This window comes from Peromyscus leucopus, chromosome 7 (assembly GCF_004664715.2).
Source record: "Peromyscus leucopus breed LL Stock chromosome 7, UCI_PerLeu_2.1, whole genome shotgun sequence".
Lineage (NCBI taxonomy): Eukaryota > Metazoa > Chordata > Mammalia > Rodentia > Cricetidae > Peromyscus > Peromyscus leucopus.
The window spans coordinates 44,955,817-44,973,064 of record NC_051069.1 but is presented as its reverse complement, the minus strand read 5'-3'; the positions used below and the strand labels follow the sequence as shown (position 1 = coordinate 44,973,064).

Sequence of the window (17,248 nt, the reverse complement as noted above, 5' to 3'; positions counted from 1 at the left end):
AGGAATAGTTCGTTTTTATAATTTTTAGTTATTATTACATGTGTGTTTGTGTGTGTGTGCACACACACGTGCACGACATGCACTCCTGCCCATGCCACAAGCACATGGGGAAGTCAGCAAACCACTTTGTGGGGTCAGTGCTGTCTTCAGACCTTTCAGTGTTTAAATGGGTTCTGGTTGCCAGACCTGTGGGCCAAATGCCTTCACCCGCTGAGCCACCTTGCGGCCCCCAGTGGGTAGACTGTTTTTAATATCTGAGGTTCTAAAACATACAAATACTGGTGTTTGAGCACAGACTTCAGAAGTGACTGTTGGATTGTCGTCGTAGATACATTGTAACGGGGTTTGTGTTTTCATTTGAACTAGCTCACTTGTGGATGAACTACGGGAAGGCGTCTTCCCAGTCCTGGGCACCTTACTGCAGCATATCTGTGCCAAGGTACTGTGTACTTCGGTGGTTACCGTATGTCAGTATTGCACACACAAAGATAGGCGCCGGCGTTTGTTCTTGAGCCTCACCGCAGGGAGCTCTTTAATAACAGACTCTCTTAAACAGTGCGCTTTTTCCTTGTTTTTTTGTGGGTGTTCACAGGCAGGGTCTTCCTGTATGCTGGCGGTAGGCTTGAATCACAACCCTCTCGCTCCTAGCCTCTTGAGTGCAGAGATGAAAGGCAAGCACCACCATACCCAGCCAACAAATGTTCCTTTAAAATATAAAATTTTTATTTTGGAAAATGATAGGCATGTACAGGAACAGGAAGGATGGTGTGAGTCAGCACATTCCCATAATTCATCAGTTTTGTTTGGTGTGTATATCCTGAACATACATGTGCACTGGTTTTTTTCTTCTGAAGCAAATTCCATCATATTGTTTCATCCCTAATATTTCAGTGTATTTCTTTATAAAGGATAAGAACTTTTAAAAGAACATAAAATATTTACTATCTAAAAGACAAACTAATATCAATTATCTAATCATGTTCTAGTCTTAAAAGTTTTTTTTTTAATGTATATGCATGTTTTACCTGCATGTATATTTGTGCACATGTGTGTGCCTGGTGCTCATGGAGTCCAGAAAAGAGTCCTGGATCCCCTAGAACTGTAGTTAGAGATAGTTATGAGCCACTATGTGGGTGCTGAGAACCGAACCCAGATCCTTGGCAAGAGCAGTAAGCACTCTTCATTGCTAAGCCATCTCACTAGCTTCCATTCTCAAGTTTTTACTAATATTTCATAAGTTTATGGAACTGTTTAAGCAAATAATTTTTAATTTGAACCATATCTACTGTGCATAGTCTCTGGAATTGTGTTTTCTGCAGGGGGTTATAGTTTAGTTTTCATTGGGGTATAAAAGCTTGTTAGTCGTTTATCTGGTATTTGAAGATCATTGAGCTAATCACACCTGCTAATTTCCAGCTACACCCTGAGCTTCAGTCATTCTGCAGTGGGTAGCCAGTCAGTTTTCTCTTATGTGTTCCAGGTGGTGGATAAAGCCGAGTATCGGACCTATGCAGCACAGTCCCTGGTCCAGCTGCTTAATAAACTTCCCTCTGAGGAATATGCTGCATTCATCGCCTGGCTTCACAAATACTCGCGGAGTTCTAAGGTAGGAGATGGGTTGTATAAAAGCCTGGGTCCTGGCTCTGAGCACCAGATGACAGCCAGGTCTGAATGCAGATGAGATCTTCGCTTTGGTTCTGACTCTTACTGATGGATTCCTCTGATTCTGCCTTGGCAGATTCCACACCGGGTTTTCACTCTTGATGTTGCTTTAGCTCTCTTAGAGCTGCCTGAAAGAGAGGTGGATGACACTGTATTATTGGAGCATCAGAAGTTTCTAAAGCATAAATTCTTCGTGCAAGAAATTATATTTGATCGTTGCTTAGACAAGGCACCTACTGTCCGCAGCAAAGCGCTGTCCAGCTTTGCACATTGTCTGGAGTTGTCTGCTAGCAGCCCATCAGAGAGTATATTGGAGATCTTCATTAACAGTGAGTGGGATAGGGGAGAGGGGTAACTCGGTGATATGAGGCCATGGGTCAAGACCCATATGGATGACCAAGAAAGAAAAAATAAACCAAAAAATGAACTGCAAGTGGATCATTCTTTGTTAAGGCCGTGTGTGTGTGTGTGTGTGTGTGTGTGTGTGTGTGTGTGTGTGTGTGATTTTAATTCATCCTCATAAACCACTTGATCATTTGTTATTAAACTACTGTATGTAGGCGCAATCCCAGGACCTCACACAACTAAGCATGTGTTGTACAACTTGAGCATGTCTCCAATTTCAAATCCCCGTTGAAGAAGGGAAGCCTGATACATTTGAAACTCCTTTCTGAAGCAAAAGAAAGCTGTCGGCAGTTCCAAGCATGTCTGCTGACTGTGGCTCTGTGTGTTTATGTGGGATTTATACTCTTTTATCCGTCTGCTTACTTTCAGGTCCTTTAGTTTCAGGACTACAGAGTCGCTCTAGTACTTTACAGAGACACTCAACAGGTAATCATCAGTATTTTTCAAACACTGAATTTGCTCTTAAGGAAAAAAAACAAAACAAAACTGTGCTGACTGTTAGTATGGCTCCTGATTCCATACTCACTTGTTTCAATGATGTTCTTTTTTTCCTGGAAACTGAGGTTTGTTTCCACCATTTTACCATCTGAGTAACATGCAGTGCCTGTGCTATTGAAATACAACAGACTTTTACCTTAACCTTTTTTCCTTTTTATAGTGCTTACCAGTGGAAATTGGCAGTTGACACAAAGCAACACTGATAATAATGGCGAAAGAACGCAGTCTGGAGGTACCCACACTTGTTCTTTCTCACTCCCTCTTGCTGCCTCTTCCTAGTGTGCCCCCTTCGATCTCACAAGTGAGAACATCTGTGATAGTATACTTCCAAGTCTGCTTATTTTGCTTGACATGATCTCTGGCTTCATGCATTTCCCAGCAGGTGGCCTTATTGCATTCTTCTATGTTGTTGAATAGAATCTCACCTGTGTGTGTATATCACATTCCCTATCTTTGTAGACACTGAGGTCAATCTGTGGCTTGAGTGTTGTGAATGATGCCGCAATAGGCATGAAAGTATAGGTATATCTGTTGTATATTGATTTCTTCCAGTGAAAAACCCACGTACATATGATAAAGCTGAGTCATATGACAGTTCTGGTTTTATTTTATTAAGAACTGCTTATTATTGTGTATACATTTGAGGCAGGGTCTCACTATGCATCCTTCAGCCTTGGCAGCCCTTGCCTCCCTCCCAAGTGCTGGTTTAAAGGCATGCACCACCATACCCAAACAAGAAAGTCATTTCTACTGGCAGTGTATCAGGATTGCATTTCACTTGCCAGAATTGGTTGTTTGGTTTATGTTTTTGAGACAGAGTCTTTTGTAGCCAAGGATGACGTGCTCCTAAATCCTCCACATCCCAAGTGCTGTGGTCACAGGAGTACTCCACTCTATCCAGTTTGTGTAAAGTTTAGGGTGTTAAAGTCACCTCCTGCTTCACTGTCAGAAGTGTTTGTTTTTATGAAGTTGAATGTATTGGCTTTTGGTATATATTTGTTCATGATTGCATCCTTTTGATATATTCTTTACTAATTATTTATTTATTTATTTTGAGGCAGGTTTCTCTGGGTAGCCCTGGCTATCCTAGAATTCACTTTGTAGACCAGGCACAACCTTGAACTCAGAGATCCACCTGCCTCTGCCTCCCAAATGCTGGGATCAAAGGCATGCACTACCACCACCACCTGGTATTGGTATAGATAGACAATAAATAGATAGATAGATAGATAGATATTCTTTATTATAGCAATATGATTATCTCTTCTGACTAATTATGGCTTGAAGTCTGCCCTATACGATATTTGCTACTTCTGCCCGCTTCCAGGTTTCATTTGCTTAGAATATCATTTTGTATCATTTTACTTCAGTCTTTGTATGTTTGCTAACAAGGAATATTCCTTTTTTAAAAAAAAAAACTAATTCTTTAGGAATTTCATATCATGTACCCCAATCCCACTCACCTGCCAGTCCCTCCATATTGTCCCCTCACCCCTGCAGCATCCCTCCAAAAGAAACCTCCCCCAAAAAATTTAATTAGAAACAATAACAACCCAAAAAAACTACATCACCCCTCCATCTTTACAACACCTCTTTATTCATCCTAGTGAGTGGCATGGGAGCTGCGGTGTGTCAGACAGTATTGGACCCTCTTGTCCAATCAGCCGCACCCACAGAGTGTTCATTGCAATGAGTCTTTGGTCTGGTTCAAGGCCTCTGGCACACCGTCATCACTGGACCCTCACTGAAACTCCTCTTGGACATCCTGCTGTTGCCCTGAGTCATGGAGATCCTGTGGTTATTGTTCCACAGGATCAGTCCCTTCACGCACTCCAGCAGGGTAGATGTTAGGGTGGGCCAACCCAAGGCCCAGGATGTGGCTCTGGGTGGTAGCTGATCTAGTTGGTCTGGGCCACTGGCACCACCACCTTACGTCCCCTCAGGCAAGGGGCTCACCCACCAGTATGGTTCCTATGACCCTCTGTGGCAACACAGGCCATGGACATCATGGCAGACCCTAGCTGCAGCAGGAACACAGACCCAGACAAGGCTCCTGGCAGCATCTCTGGCCTGGACATCCACATGGGCCCGGTGGCACCAAGGCCCAAGGAATATTTCTTACAGGCAGCAAACAGTTGTTTTTAAGCCAGACAGCCTGTGGTGGGTTTTTTATTTTTTGTTTGTTTGTTTGTTTGTTTGGTTTGGTTTTTGGTTTTTCAAGACAAGGTTTCTTTGTGTAGCCCTGGCTGTCCTGGAACTCTGTAGACCAGGCTGACCTTGAACTCAGAGATCCGCCTGCCTCTGCCTCCTGAGTGCTGGAGTTAAAGGCATGTGCCACCACTGCCCAGCCCAGCCTGTGTGTTTTAATTAGAGAATTAAGACCACGTTTAAGGTTATTATTGGAAGGTACATAGTAATTCCTATCGTTTGTCGTTTTCCTAATACTTAGGCTTGTTTATTACTCTTCTGCAACTTTCCCCCATGCTCTTGAGGCTGCTTGTCTGTGTAGGGATTTCTTTGTCTTCTGTAGCGTTGGCTTAGAAGTCATAAAGTTCTTTAGTCTGTGTTTGTCTTCAAAGCACTTTCTCTTGATGCTGAAAGCTAGCTATTCTGCTTATAATGATCTGACCTGCCAGGGTTTTGTTTTTGTTTTTCCTTTGGTGGGCTTGTCTACATAAGAGAGATGGTATTTCTCTTATGGGTTTCATATTCTTTCTCTCTTCTGTACTCTTAAAAAAACAACCAGGTCATGTTGGCTTGGGGTGCAAACACTTCCTTTTTTAAATCAATGTTCTTTCCCAAGATTTGGGAAATTTCCTATTTCATTGAGTAAGGTTCTTTTTGGTTTGGGTTCTGTTTTTTGCCTTTAATCTCCATGCCACCTTCTATACTTAATCTGTTATTTTGATCCCTCCCCAGACTGTATGCGTGTTCTGTTCCTAATTCATTTTTGTCTTTATTACTGCCTGGGAGCTTTGATTCATGCACTCTGTCTTCACACCTTGAGATACTTTTGCTTGATCCAGTCAGCTGGTAAGGCTTTCTGCTCAGCTTTTATTTCACTTAGTAAATTTTTTATTACCAAGATTTGTTTTTTCAAAATTTCTCTCTTTATTGAATTTCTTATTCATAAACTATATTATTAATTTTAATCTATTCAGTTGTTTTTCTATATTTTTTCTTAGTTCTTTTAAAAATCACTCTTTTGAATTCTTCACCCGCCATCTCATCTACTTCAGTATTTTTGGAGCCAGTTTCTAAAGAATTATGAACTTTTGGAAATGTCACATTGCTTTGTTTTTAATACTACTTGTATTTCTGTGTTAAGATTTGTGCATTTTCGGGATGGACATGCCTTCCCCTTTTGTCTGAGGACCTGTTTAGAGAGCACACTAGTGCTGGCTAGTTTTATGTCAATTTGACCCAAGTTAGCGTCATTTGGGAAGAGGGAACCTCAACTGAGAAAATGCCCCCACCAGACTGGTCAGTGGGTAAGCTTGTGAGACATTTTCTTAATTGGTTTTTGGTGTGGGAGGGGCCCCCTGCTCACTGTGGGCTGTGCCACCCCTGGTGAGAAGCCATGAGGAGCAAGGCTCGTAAACAGAACTCCTCTATGGCAGTGGTTCTCAACCTTCCTAATGCTGCAACCCATTAAAACAGTCCTCATGTTTTGGTGACCCCCCCAACCATAAAATTCCTTCATTGCTACTTCCTAACCTTAATTTTGCTGCTGTTACGACTCATAATGTAAATATCTGACGTGCAGGATACCTGATATGTGACTCCCCAAATGAGGTCAAGACTGCAGGTTGGCCTCTGTGGCCTCAGCTTCAGACTGTGCCTTGGGTTTTCGCTCTGATTTTCTCGGTAATGGAATGTGACCTAAGACTTGCAAGCTGAAATAAACCCTTTCTCCCTCAAGTTGTTTGTCATGGTGTTATATCACAGCGATAGAAACCCTAACTAAGGCAACCCCTGCACTATTTTGCTCCTGGGGATATCATATTCTTGTGAAGTATCACATATATTTCCAGTCGGATTTTGTAGTACAGTTCCCGTTACTTCTGTGGTGGGACTTGGTGCATTTTGATAATAGAGGTTGACATAGTTATGTCAGCACTTGAGAGTTCTGCTTTCTTTATGCATCTCCCAGGGATGGAGACTTACAGATGAGGCAGATGTGCTGTAAACAGCCAAACCACTGGGTACTTCCTGTCTAATTACCCCTTTAGTCTTGTCAGTAATGTATGGCCGTGGAGCAGTCTGTGCAGCAGCTCTGGTGGACACGGTGTGCAGGAGTCTTCTCTGCTGTACTGCAGGGGTGGAGCAGTCTGTGCAGCAGCTCTGGTGGACACGGTGTGCAGGAGTCTTCTCTGCTGTACTGCAGGGGTACAGCAGTCTGTGCAGCAGCCCTGGTGGACACGGTGTGCAGGAGTCTTCCTTCCCTCTGCTGTACTGCAGGGGTGCAGCAGTCTGTGCAGCAGCCCTGGTGGACACGGTGTGCAGGAGTCTTCCTTCTCTCTAGCCAGGTCTGCTATAGCCTGATCGTCAGCTTGAGCTTTTCTTTCCCATATTCTCTGAGTTGAAGTATCCACTCACATTCAAGCAAGGGCAACTTGGCTACAGAGCTCGGTGTTTTCTTTCCCTGGCTGGGAAAGGAGCTCAATGGCAGAGCGTTTTGTGTAATGTAGTCAAAGCATTTTGCCAGACAGTAGTAACAGCGACAAGTATAAAGTAGAAGCCAAGTACCACTTTCCATATCCATATTCCACACCCGGATTCTGACAACAGGAATGGTGGGATAGGAGTATTCTGAAACAAACGGTTTTGTTTTCTTGTTTTTAAGAAACGTTTGATTGGATTAGTGTGTGTGTGTGTGTGTGTGTGTTTAGGCATGCATGCCATGGGTGCATAATGAAGGTCCAAAGACAACTTGGCGGAGTCAGTTCTTTTTTCTATGTGTGTTCCAAGGATTGAACTTAGGTTGTCAAGCTTATCATTGTCTGTCTGCTAAGCTAACTCACTGGTGCCCCTAAACAAAAAGCTTTAAAAGCAATAAGTTTTAGACAGTTGTGAACTAACATATGGGTGCTGAGAATTGAACCATGGTTCCTTGAAAGAACAAGAGCAGCCAGTACTCTTAACCATCTCTCCAGCCCTAAACCAGAAAGTTTTAAAAGTTGAATGAAAAGGAAAGGGAGAAGAAAATGGGAAATGAAAAGCAAAAGAAAATCTAGACTATTCAAAATGTGGAAAGGGAGTAAGTAGGGAGAGTTAGAAAGTGAAGTTCATGAGTACGTTTTTCAAGAAAAGAAGGCAGGTTTAGAGTGAATAAGATGATTTGACTGTTGAAAGGATCAGAAGGAAAAGTCCCAACATCAAAAATAATAAAGAGCGAGCTTGGAGACGGCTTAGCAGGTAAAAATACTACCCAGGTTCAGTCCCCGAACCCATATTTTTATAAAGCCATGTGCAGTAACCCCAACATTCCTAAAACAAGGTTCAAATGCAGACAGTAGACTCCCCCAGTCTCAGGGGCCAGCCAGCCTGGTATGCGACACCACCAGAAATGAGTGACCCTGCTTCACCAAGGTAAAAGCCTTCAGAAAACTATAGTCCCCAGGGGTGGGAAGCTGCTGTACCCACCTCACCTGTAACGTTTCTTGCCCACCTTACATGTGGACTTTAAAAGGGGACACCCAAGAACCCGATGCCAGCTGACTCAGTTCCAGTTTGTCCCTGAGGGTGAGTCAAGCCCATCTTTCCTGAAAAGTCTTTTTCCTCTCAACTTATATTAATTGGGTCAAACTCCTACAAGCCAAATAGCAGCTTAGTAAGAAAATCGGGTTTACTGACATGTGGGGTGCACATCATGGGAGAGAACCCTCAGTGCAAAGCAATCAGCGGGGGCTTAGCCTCACATAGTGTCTTCAACGAAAAACAGGAAATTTGTTGAAAAATGATGTGTGCGTATGCGATTTTAGGCTTCCGGGTGTGGGACAATAAGGATGTAGACATCTACATACACCTACATACAAAATCTGAGATTTTGTTTCCAGACCCCTTCATTGATGTTTCTGGGCTAGTAAGACTCCTTGAGGACAGAGAATTTGTTTCATGCCTTTGGGCAGAGAGTGGAGACACCTTTTCCTGTTTGCACTGCTTAACTGCTTTCAGTTCAAAAGTCTTCTTGTCATAGAAGGATATTTTGTAGTGACATATTCTGGATTGCGTCATAGGTTCTAAACATCAGGAAGTGTGAGTTCTCTGTGTTTGCTTTTTCGAAAGTGATTTGGCTCTTCTGGATCCTTTGTATTCCACAGAAATTTTAGAACTACCCCCCAGCCAAAAAAAAAAATGATGCAGATGTGGTGTATGTGTGCTGTTCTCAGGGTAAGGGTTCTCTGTGTAGCTCAGGCTAGCCTTGAACGGAAGCTCTTCCTTAGTCCCCCAGATGGTAAGATTACAGGAGTGTACACCATTCCTGACCCCCATCTTGCATTTTGATAGGGATTGATTTGAGATCAACTTAGAGAGCACTGTTACAGAAATGCGATGATGCTCTCACCTGTTAACATCAGGTGTGTTTGTAATAGGTGCTTCATTTGTTTATTTCAGAGATGACTTTGTTGTATTCCTTTCCTTTTTTTTTAATTTTGTTTTTGAGACAAGGCCTTCCCATATGTCTCAGGCTGTCTTTGAACTCTCTGTGCTCTTGCCTTTGTCTTCAAATGAAATATGGCCTGTATATATTGTTGCATGAATCATAAATGGTCTTATAATAAAAACCCAGAGCCAGATATTGGGGTAGATGCTGAAAGATCAGAGGAAACAAGCCACAGCCACTTCTCACCTCTCCAACTCCTCACCAAAAAGAGAAGATCCTATCTCCACGAATCCTTAGACTGAATGCCTCTGAGTCCTCAGCCAAAAGGGGGCTGAGTTCCTGTTTCCTCACACCTTACGTGCCTTTCTCTGCCCAGGCATTTCACTTCCCATCTCAACCTTCCTAGTGCTGGGATTAATGGAGTGTGCCACCACTGCCTGGCTCTGTTTCACTCTTAGACTGGATTGATTAATCTTGGGTAGCCTAGGATGGCCTTGAACTCACAGAGATCCAGACCAGTCTCTGCCTCTGTCTCTCCAGTGCTAGGATTAAAGGTGTGTGCCACCACTACCTGACCTCTGTGGCTGGCTCTGTCCTCTGATCTTCAGGCAAGCTTTATTTCTTAGATTACAAATTGTCAGAGACAAGGACAGAATCTCTAATTAGTGGAAAAATACAGGACCCCCCCCCCCATAAGACAGGGAACTGGATCATCTTACAGTCAGGTTGCCTAGCAACAGGACATTGAGTCAGAGTCCTTGACCCTTTCACCCTGCAAACATCCTATACAAACATCCTGTTAGCTTGCCCCACCCTATGCAGATAACAGCTTCTTGCTCCCCCTACCCTGCAGGAACTATATAAACCCTCCTGGAGAAAAATAAAGTTGCACCTTGATCAGAATCTTGACTTGGTGTATTTCCTTTGTGTCTCCTGTCCCTATCATTCCATCCTTAGGGTGGTTGAGAACCCATAGAAGTCCTGCTGGCCAGGGCAACAAATATATCACCACAGTATATTACTGTGTCTGACTTGTCTTCTTTTTTGTGTAAACAAAAATATTCTTTATAGTTTCACCATGCAACCCAGGTTTGCCTATAACTCATGAAGTAGCTCATACTGACCTGAAACAATTGATCTTCCTGTCTTAGCTTCTTGAAGTGCTGGAATTTCAGGCATGTACCACCATGGCTAATCTTTATATAAGTATAAACATATGGTCAACCATATAAACAACTCTAGCTCTTTGAATTTAGTCCTGAGTATTGTATTCTTTTTGGTGCTATCATAAATTGAAATATTCTCTTTATTTGATTTTTAAATTTCCACTAATAGCTTTTATAAAAGGTTTTGGTTATTGATCTTTTTATCCTATAACTTGGCTGTGGTGGTTTGAATAAGAATGGCCCCCATAGGCTCAAATATTTGAATGCTTAGTCATCAGGGAGAGGCACTATTTGAGAAGGATTAGGAGGTGTGGCCTTGTTAACAGCAACAGAACAGTGACGGTGGTAGTTTGAATGTAATTGCACCCATAAGCTCCTAGGGAGTGTCACTATTAGGAGGTGTGGCCTTGTTGGAGGAAGTGTGTCACTGTGGGATGGGCTTTGAGGTCTCATATATACTCAAGCCACACTCAGTGTTTTCGACCACTCACTGCCTGTTACCTATGGGATCAAAATGTAGCTCCTTCTCCAGCACCATGTCTGCCTGCATGCCACCATGTCCCACCATGAGGATAATGGACTAAACCTCTGAACTGTAAGCCAGCCCCAAATAAATGTTTTCCTTTATAAGAGTTGCTGTGGTCATGGTGTCTCTTACAACAATAGAAACCCTAACTAAGACAGTGACTAAATTCATTCCAATAGTTTTTGTTTTGTTTTATTTTGTGGAATTCTTGGATTTTCTGTATAGAAGATTAAGTCTCCTACAAATAGAGATAATGTACTTGTTTCTTTGCACCCAGATGCTTTTTATTTACTTCTCTTACCTAGTTGCTCTAGCCTAAACTCTCAAGCACAATGTTGAATGGATGGAAAGAGTCTTGAATTGTTTGTTTGTCTTTAATTGGGCAGAGCTTTTGGTATCCACTGTTGAGTATGAGATCAGCTGTGAGCTTTTTCAGGCTAGCCCATGTCTTTGGGAGGAAGTTTCCCTCCATTCCAAATTTGCTGCGGCATTTCCAGTCATTGGTATTGGAATCAACATTGAATCCCTGAGACAGATAGCAGACACAGTGCAATCCTTTTTTTAACCTTGCTTAGTTCAACTTGCTAGTGTTTTGCTGAGAATGCTGGTGTCTGTAGTCACAAGGGTTCAATTTTGTTGAGGTGTCTGGTTTTACTGTCAGTAATAGTAGTGCGGTATTATTATGAGGGGGGAAGTATCTTCTTCTCTTGTGCCTTTTGATCAAGTTGGTGAAGGATTCTCACTCATTTGTGTGTCATCATTTGGTAGAATTCCTAGGAAACCATCTTTGGCTTTGGTGTATATGGTGCGGGATCCTTTTATGACCAGTGGAGTTTGTGTACAGATGCGGCAGTTTTCTTTCCTTAACTCATCTTTGAATGTTGGTCTTCTAAACGCTTGTTGGTGTCATCAATTCATTAGCGGTCGCTCCTATATCCTTTTGTGCTCCTTTTTCTTCTGTAAAACTGCTGGTAATGTCATAATGTTGCATGTCTGGTTTTAACAATTTGGATACCATTTTCTTGGTCAGTCTAGCTAAAGCTTACTATAAGCTTTATTAATTTTGTGGATATTTTCAAAATATTACTTGGGCTTCACTGAGTTTTCTCCATTTTCTGTTCTGTTTTTGAGGTGCCTTCTTATATGTCTAAGCACTTTCCATCTTTTGCTTGGGAACCTCTCAGGGGTTGCTGAGCCTCCTTCGTAGGTATTTGATATGAAAACCATGTTCATATTTTTATTAAGGTCTCATTTACTCCTCATACCTTGATCTTCTCACAAGAGTAAATTGATATTTCCCTGAGATCACATAATGTGTGGTTATAACTGGTGACAGCCAAATATTAGATTGTACAAAAAGGTAAAACAGTGCCTGTCCTTTGTTATATTTTAGAAAGTATAGCTGTTTTTTTAAATGTGTTTTATATAGTACATGTCTTACTTGTATTTATTTTAAAAACTATTGTTGTTGTTGTGTATCTGTGTGTAATGGAGTAGATAGGCCATGGTGCACGTGTGGAGGTCAGAGGTCAGCTTGGAAGAATTACTTTTCTTGTTATTTTACGTGGGTTTCAGGGACTCAAACTAAGGGTGTTGGGCTTGCATGGCAAGCCCCTGGGCCCATAGAGCCACAGCTCCTCTTATTTTTTTAATGAATTATTAAATGTTCTTACAATTTTCTGTTTAGGTTTCTAATTTATACCAAAGACATAATCTGTAGGAACAACTCTCAGGTGCTTAGTAATTCCAGAGCCTTTCTAGTAGAAAATGGAAAGTTGTTACATATCACCTCATCAAATCCTTACAGCATCTCTGGGTCTTAATAAGTCTTATTTGCAGCCAAGCAAAATAGAAGCAGTAAATAATTCAAAGTTGTAGAGGGCTGCTGGAGCCAGGACTCAGGAGTCATCCCAAGTTCAGATCCCAGCACCCTCAGACAGCCCACAACTGCTTTTGACTCTAGCTCCTGATGCCATCTTCTGACCTCCACAAGCACCCCTACACACACACACACACACACACACACACACACACACACACACACACAAATATTTATGTATTGTTACTTAATAAGAATAAAATAGTAAGAAAAAAATAATCAGAATTAAAATGAATCTTTAAAAATTCATTTAGTGGTAGAAGCCAGAATTTAAAATCAAATTCCTAGATCTTCTAAAGTTATTGCTTTTTTATAGTGAAAGCCTGATAATTCAAACTTTCTTCTTTTCAAGACTTTCTGATACTTTCTTTTCTTACTTATAGTGAGTCTCTAGCCAATCCTGTCTCTTCAGTGTTGTGACACCGTAGGTGTGTGTGGTCTTTCTCAAGACTGTGATTCTTTGGTATCGTCAACAGAGAGATGCTTCATGGCGATGCTGAGAAAAAGAACCAGGGATGAAAAGATCAACGTCAGGAAGTCTGCACTCCAGGTGGGTCCTTCCTCCTCACACACGCTTGCCGCACGACAACTCAGCAATGCCGTACTCTTCGTTTATTGCTTAACTTGCCTTTGGTTCTGCCGTTTATAACTACAGAAGAACTAGAAGACTGCTGATTTTTAAACTTTCAAGTTTACTTGGTGCCTTTTGAAGACACAACTGTTGTGGAGTGTAGTGGTTTGTGCCTGTAATCCTTGCTTTCAGGAGGCAGAGGCAGAGGCAGAATGTTAGCGAGTTTGAGTTTGAGGCCAGCCAGATCTACATAGTGAGTTCCGACTCAGCCAGGGCTACACAACAGCATAAAAACAACTTTTTATATGTATTTGTTGAACTAGGAGACCATAGATGAATTTCAGTAAATTTGTGAAATTGGTTGTAATGTTCAGTTTTTTCTAGAGAGAATTCTCTCTTTCTTTCTTTGGTTTTGGTTTTTTGTTTGGTTGGTTTTGTTTTGTTGTTGTTTTGTTTTGTTTTGTTTTCAGGACAAGGTTTCTCTGTGTAGCCCTGGCTGTCCTGGAACTGTCTCTGTAGACCAGGCTGGCCTCAAACTCAAAAATCCGCCTGCCTCTGCCTCCAAGTGCTGGGATTAAAGGCGTGCAGCAGCACTACCCAAGAGAGTCCTTTCAAAAGAGAATATCATAGGGAAATAAGGTTGATCTATGACCCCTAAAATGTTAAAAACAACGAGCTTGAAGTATTTCTTTGTCTGTGTTTACTCTGTGTTGGTGCCCTTAGTCACCACTTCCTGTTGTACCTTCCAGGTGTTAGTGAGTATTTTGAAACACTGTGACATCTTGGGCATGGAGGAGGACCTGTTGATCCTGCGGGACCATTGTCGAGACCCTGCCGTGTCTGTGCGGAAACAGGCCTTACAGTCCCTCACAGAACTTGTCACGGTAAGGAGGAGCATGCTGTGTAGAGATTGCTTAGTGCTTTGTATCAAAAGCAGCTCTGAGCTGGCTCTGATGGTTCACACTTAAAATTAACATTCATAAAGCTGAGCATTACTGTGAGGCTGAGGCCCTTTGTCTACAGTATACCCTACCTTAAAGATAGATAGATAGATAGATAGATAGATAGATAGATAGATAGATAGATAGATAGATAGATGATTGATAGATAGATAGATAGATAGATAGATACATACATACATACATACATACATACATACATACATACATACACACACACACTCTGGAGTTGGAGGATTAGGGATAGAACATGTGCTTTATATGTATAAAGTACTTAAGTTTAGTCCCCAACACCAAACAGGGGCAGGAGTAATGCTACATAATAATTACCTGTTGTGGGGCTGGAGAGATGGCTCAGAGGTTAAAAGCACTGGATGTTCTTCCAGAGGATCCAGATTCAATTCCCAGCATCCACATGGCAGCTCACAACTGTCTTAACTCCAGTTTCAGATGATCTTACACCTTCACACAGATATACATGCAGGCACAACATGAGTTCACATGAAATTAAAAATAAATAATTAAAAAAAGTTACCTGTTGTTAAATGTTAAGTAAACCATTTAGAGGACTGAACACCAACCACGGGGAATAACAAGTATCTTTGGCAGATGACTTTTAATTCAGCCAGGAACTAATGCGAGATGCTGTGCCACTTCTTAATCTTATCTTAAATCTCAGCTAGGAAAAGAAATAAGAAATTTAAAAATTGATTTTTATTTTTATTTATGTGAATGTGTTCTCATGTCTGTGTCTGTGAGTATATAAATGTGCGTGCACGTGCCCACAGTTGATTGTGAGCCACCAGATGTGGGTACTGGGAATTGAACACTGGACTTCTGGAAGAGCAGCAAGGGCTCTTAACCACGGAGCCATCTCTGTTACCTTTTGCTGTTGTGACAAAACACCATAACCAAAAGCAACTTAAGGAAGAGAGAGTTTATTTTTGCTTATGGTCCCAGAGGGTAAGAGTCCACTGTGGCAGGGAGGCGTGGAAGCAAGTAGCAGGTATTGTGATGATCAGGAAGCTGCGAGATCACCTCTTAACAAAGCAAAGAGCAAACTGGAAGTGGGGCAAGACTTTAAACTCTGATAGCCCACCCTGCCCAGGGACATACTTTCTCCAGCAAGGCTGTACCCTCCCCAGCGGAACCTCTCCAGACAGAACCAGCTGCTGGAGACAGAGTGTTCAGATGTCTGAGCATAAGGACTTGCTCATTCAAATCACCACACCATCTCTTAAGCCCCAGAAACAGGAACTTTAAAGTCAAATTCACTAAATTCAAGACCTAGATTAATTTTTCTCAATATATATAGCTAGGTGGTGGTGGTAATGCATGCCTTTAATCCCAACACTCTGGAGGTTGAGGCAGGTGGGCTAATCTGGGTTCCAGGACAGCCAGGGCTACACAGAGAAACCCTGTCTCAAAAAATTAAAAAAAAAAAAAAAGTAGGTATTATCAGAAGAGCATATTTATTAATATGATATATAATTTATTTCTCTCAACTAATTGACTATTGAAGAATTTTTAAAGGGTTATTATTTTTATCAGAGAAGACATTAAAGAATGCATACCTTTAAGATTTATTTTTATTGAGTGTGTGCGTGCCCGTGGAGAACAGAGACATCAGAGCCTCTGGAGCTGGAGGAACATAGAGTTGTGAGCTGCCTGACATGGTGCTGGGAATTCAGCTTGGCCCTCTAGAAGAGCAGTAAGTGCAGTTAACTGCTGAGCCATCTCCAGCCCCAGCAATGCATATTTTGGCTTTTTCTGTCAGTACATTTTCCTTGGAGTAAATATCATTTGTGTTGTTCTTGAATAACCAGAATAATACTAATAATAAAAAAATGGCTTTAATTTATAAGTTTAAATTTTAATATGAATTGATTTATCATAAGCTGGAGGTTATAGGTTTTCAGGATCTCTGAATGTTGTTTTTTGGTTTTGTTTTTATTTTTTTGCTGTATGTTTTATTTGCAATTAAGTGCAATTATTTGTTTGCTTGGGCATAGTGCCAAGTATTATACCCAGGGCTTTGAACATACAACAGATACCTTCTAATATTAAACTGTAGTTACCCCCTGTAAGTGTGATTATATTTAGCATATCTGTTGAAACGTTGATTGCACCTTTATTGGTTTATCCCTAGACTTGTAATAGTGTTAGATCTTCTGCTATAATGTTTTCAACCTTAGGCCCAACCTACATGTGTCCCAGTCCAGAAAGCCTGGTTGATGGGAGTCATCCCAGTGGTGATGGACTGTGAAAGCACAGTGCAAGAAAAGGCCCTGGAGTGCCTGGACCAGCTCTTGTTGCAGAACCTTAAGCATCACAGGAAGTTTCACAGTGAGGACAGAAGCCAGGTGCTTGCTTGGGCGCTACTTGCTCTCCTTACTACAGAAAGCCAGGATCTGAGGTACGTCAACTGTGTCAGTTCAATTTCTTATTGACGGCCATGTTCCATTTTCGTTGGGTTGTGTTTTAAAGATTTATTTTTATTTTATGTGTATGGATGGTGTGTGTGTGGGGGCGGGGGGGACTGAGGAGGCCAGAAGGTGGCACTAGATCCCCTGGAACCAGAAACTAGAGCTATGTATGCTTTTTAAGCCATCATGTGGGTACTGGGAACCAAATGTAGGTCCTCTGTGAGAGCAGCCAGTGCTGTTAACCACCTGAGCCATCTTCCTGGTCCTCATATGGTGTTTTAATAATAGTTTTCTATTGATATCTAAAGACCAGTAATCCAGATTCTTAGTATATGTGAAGACCCTTTTTCTTGACACTCTTCACATCTCTTAGCATGATTGTGGTGAGTGCTTTTGTGGTACCTTTGATCCCTTGGCTTCCTTCTGACTCCTTTCCAGTTTTGGACTGGTGCTGTGTTAGTACTGAACATAGCACGGCACTGTAGCATCGACATTCCCCACTACTTGCTGTTAGGAGGACTACATCTTGGTGTTTTGGTTTCAGGTTTT

The 17,248-nt window shown here is 41.8% G+C and overlaps 1 protein-coding gene across 2 annotated transcripts in view; it reads left to right on the top strand.

Moving 5' to 3' along the window:
* Window positions 1–17,248, top strand: part of Ncapd3 (non-SMC condensin II complex subunit D3) — an 83,192-nt gene that overhangs the window by 25,378 nt on the left and 40,566 nt on the right. For both annotated transcript variants that reach the window (XM_028883048.2, XM_028883047.2), the window contains exons 9-16: window positions 367–439; window positions 1,481–1,606; window positions 1,739–1,991; window positions 2,437–2,493; window positions 2,726–2,797; window positions 13,220–13,293; window positions 14,064–14,198; window positions 16,469–16,689. In XM_028883048.2, coding sequence (XP_028738881.1) covers window positions 367–439; window positions 1,481–1,606; window positions 1,739–1,991; window positions 2,437–2,493; window positions 2,726–2,797; window positions 13,220–13,293; window positions 14,064–14,198; window positions 16,469–16,689 — 1,011 coding nt within the window. The remainder of the gene's footprint in view (window positions 1–366; window positions 440–1,480; window positions 1,607–1,738; window positions 1,992–2,436; window positions 2,494–2,725; window positions 2,798–13,219; window positions 13,294–14,063; window positions 14,199–16,468; window positions 16,690–17,248) is intronic.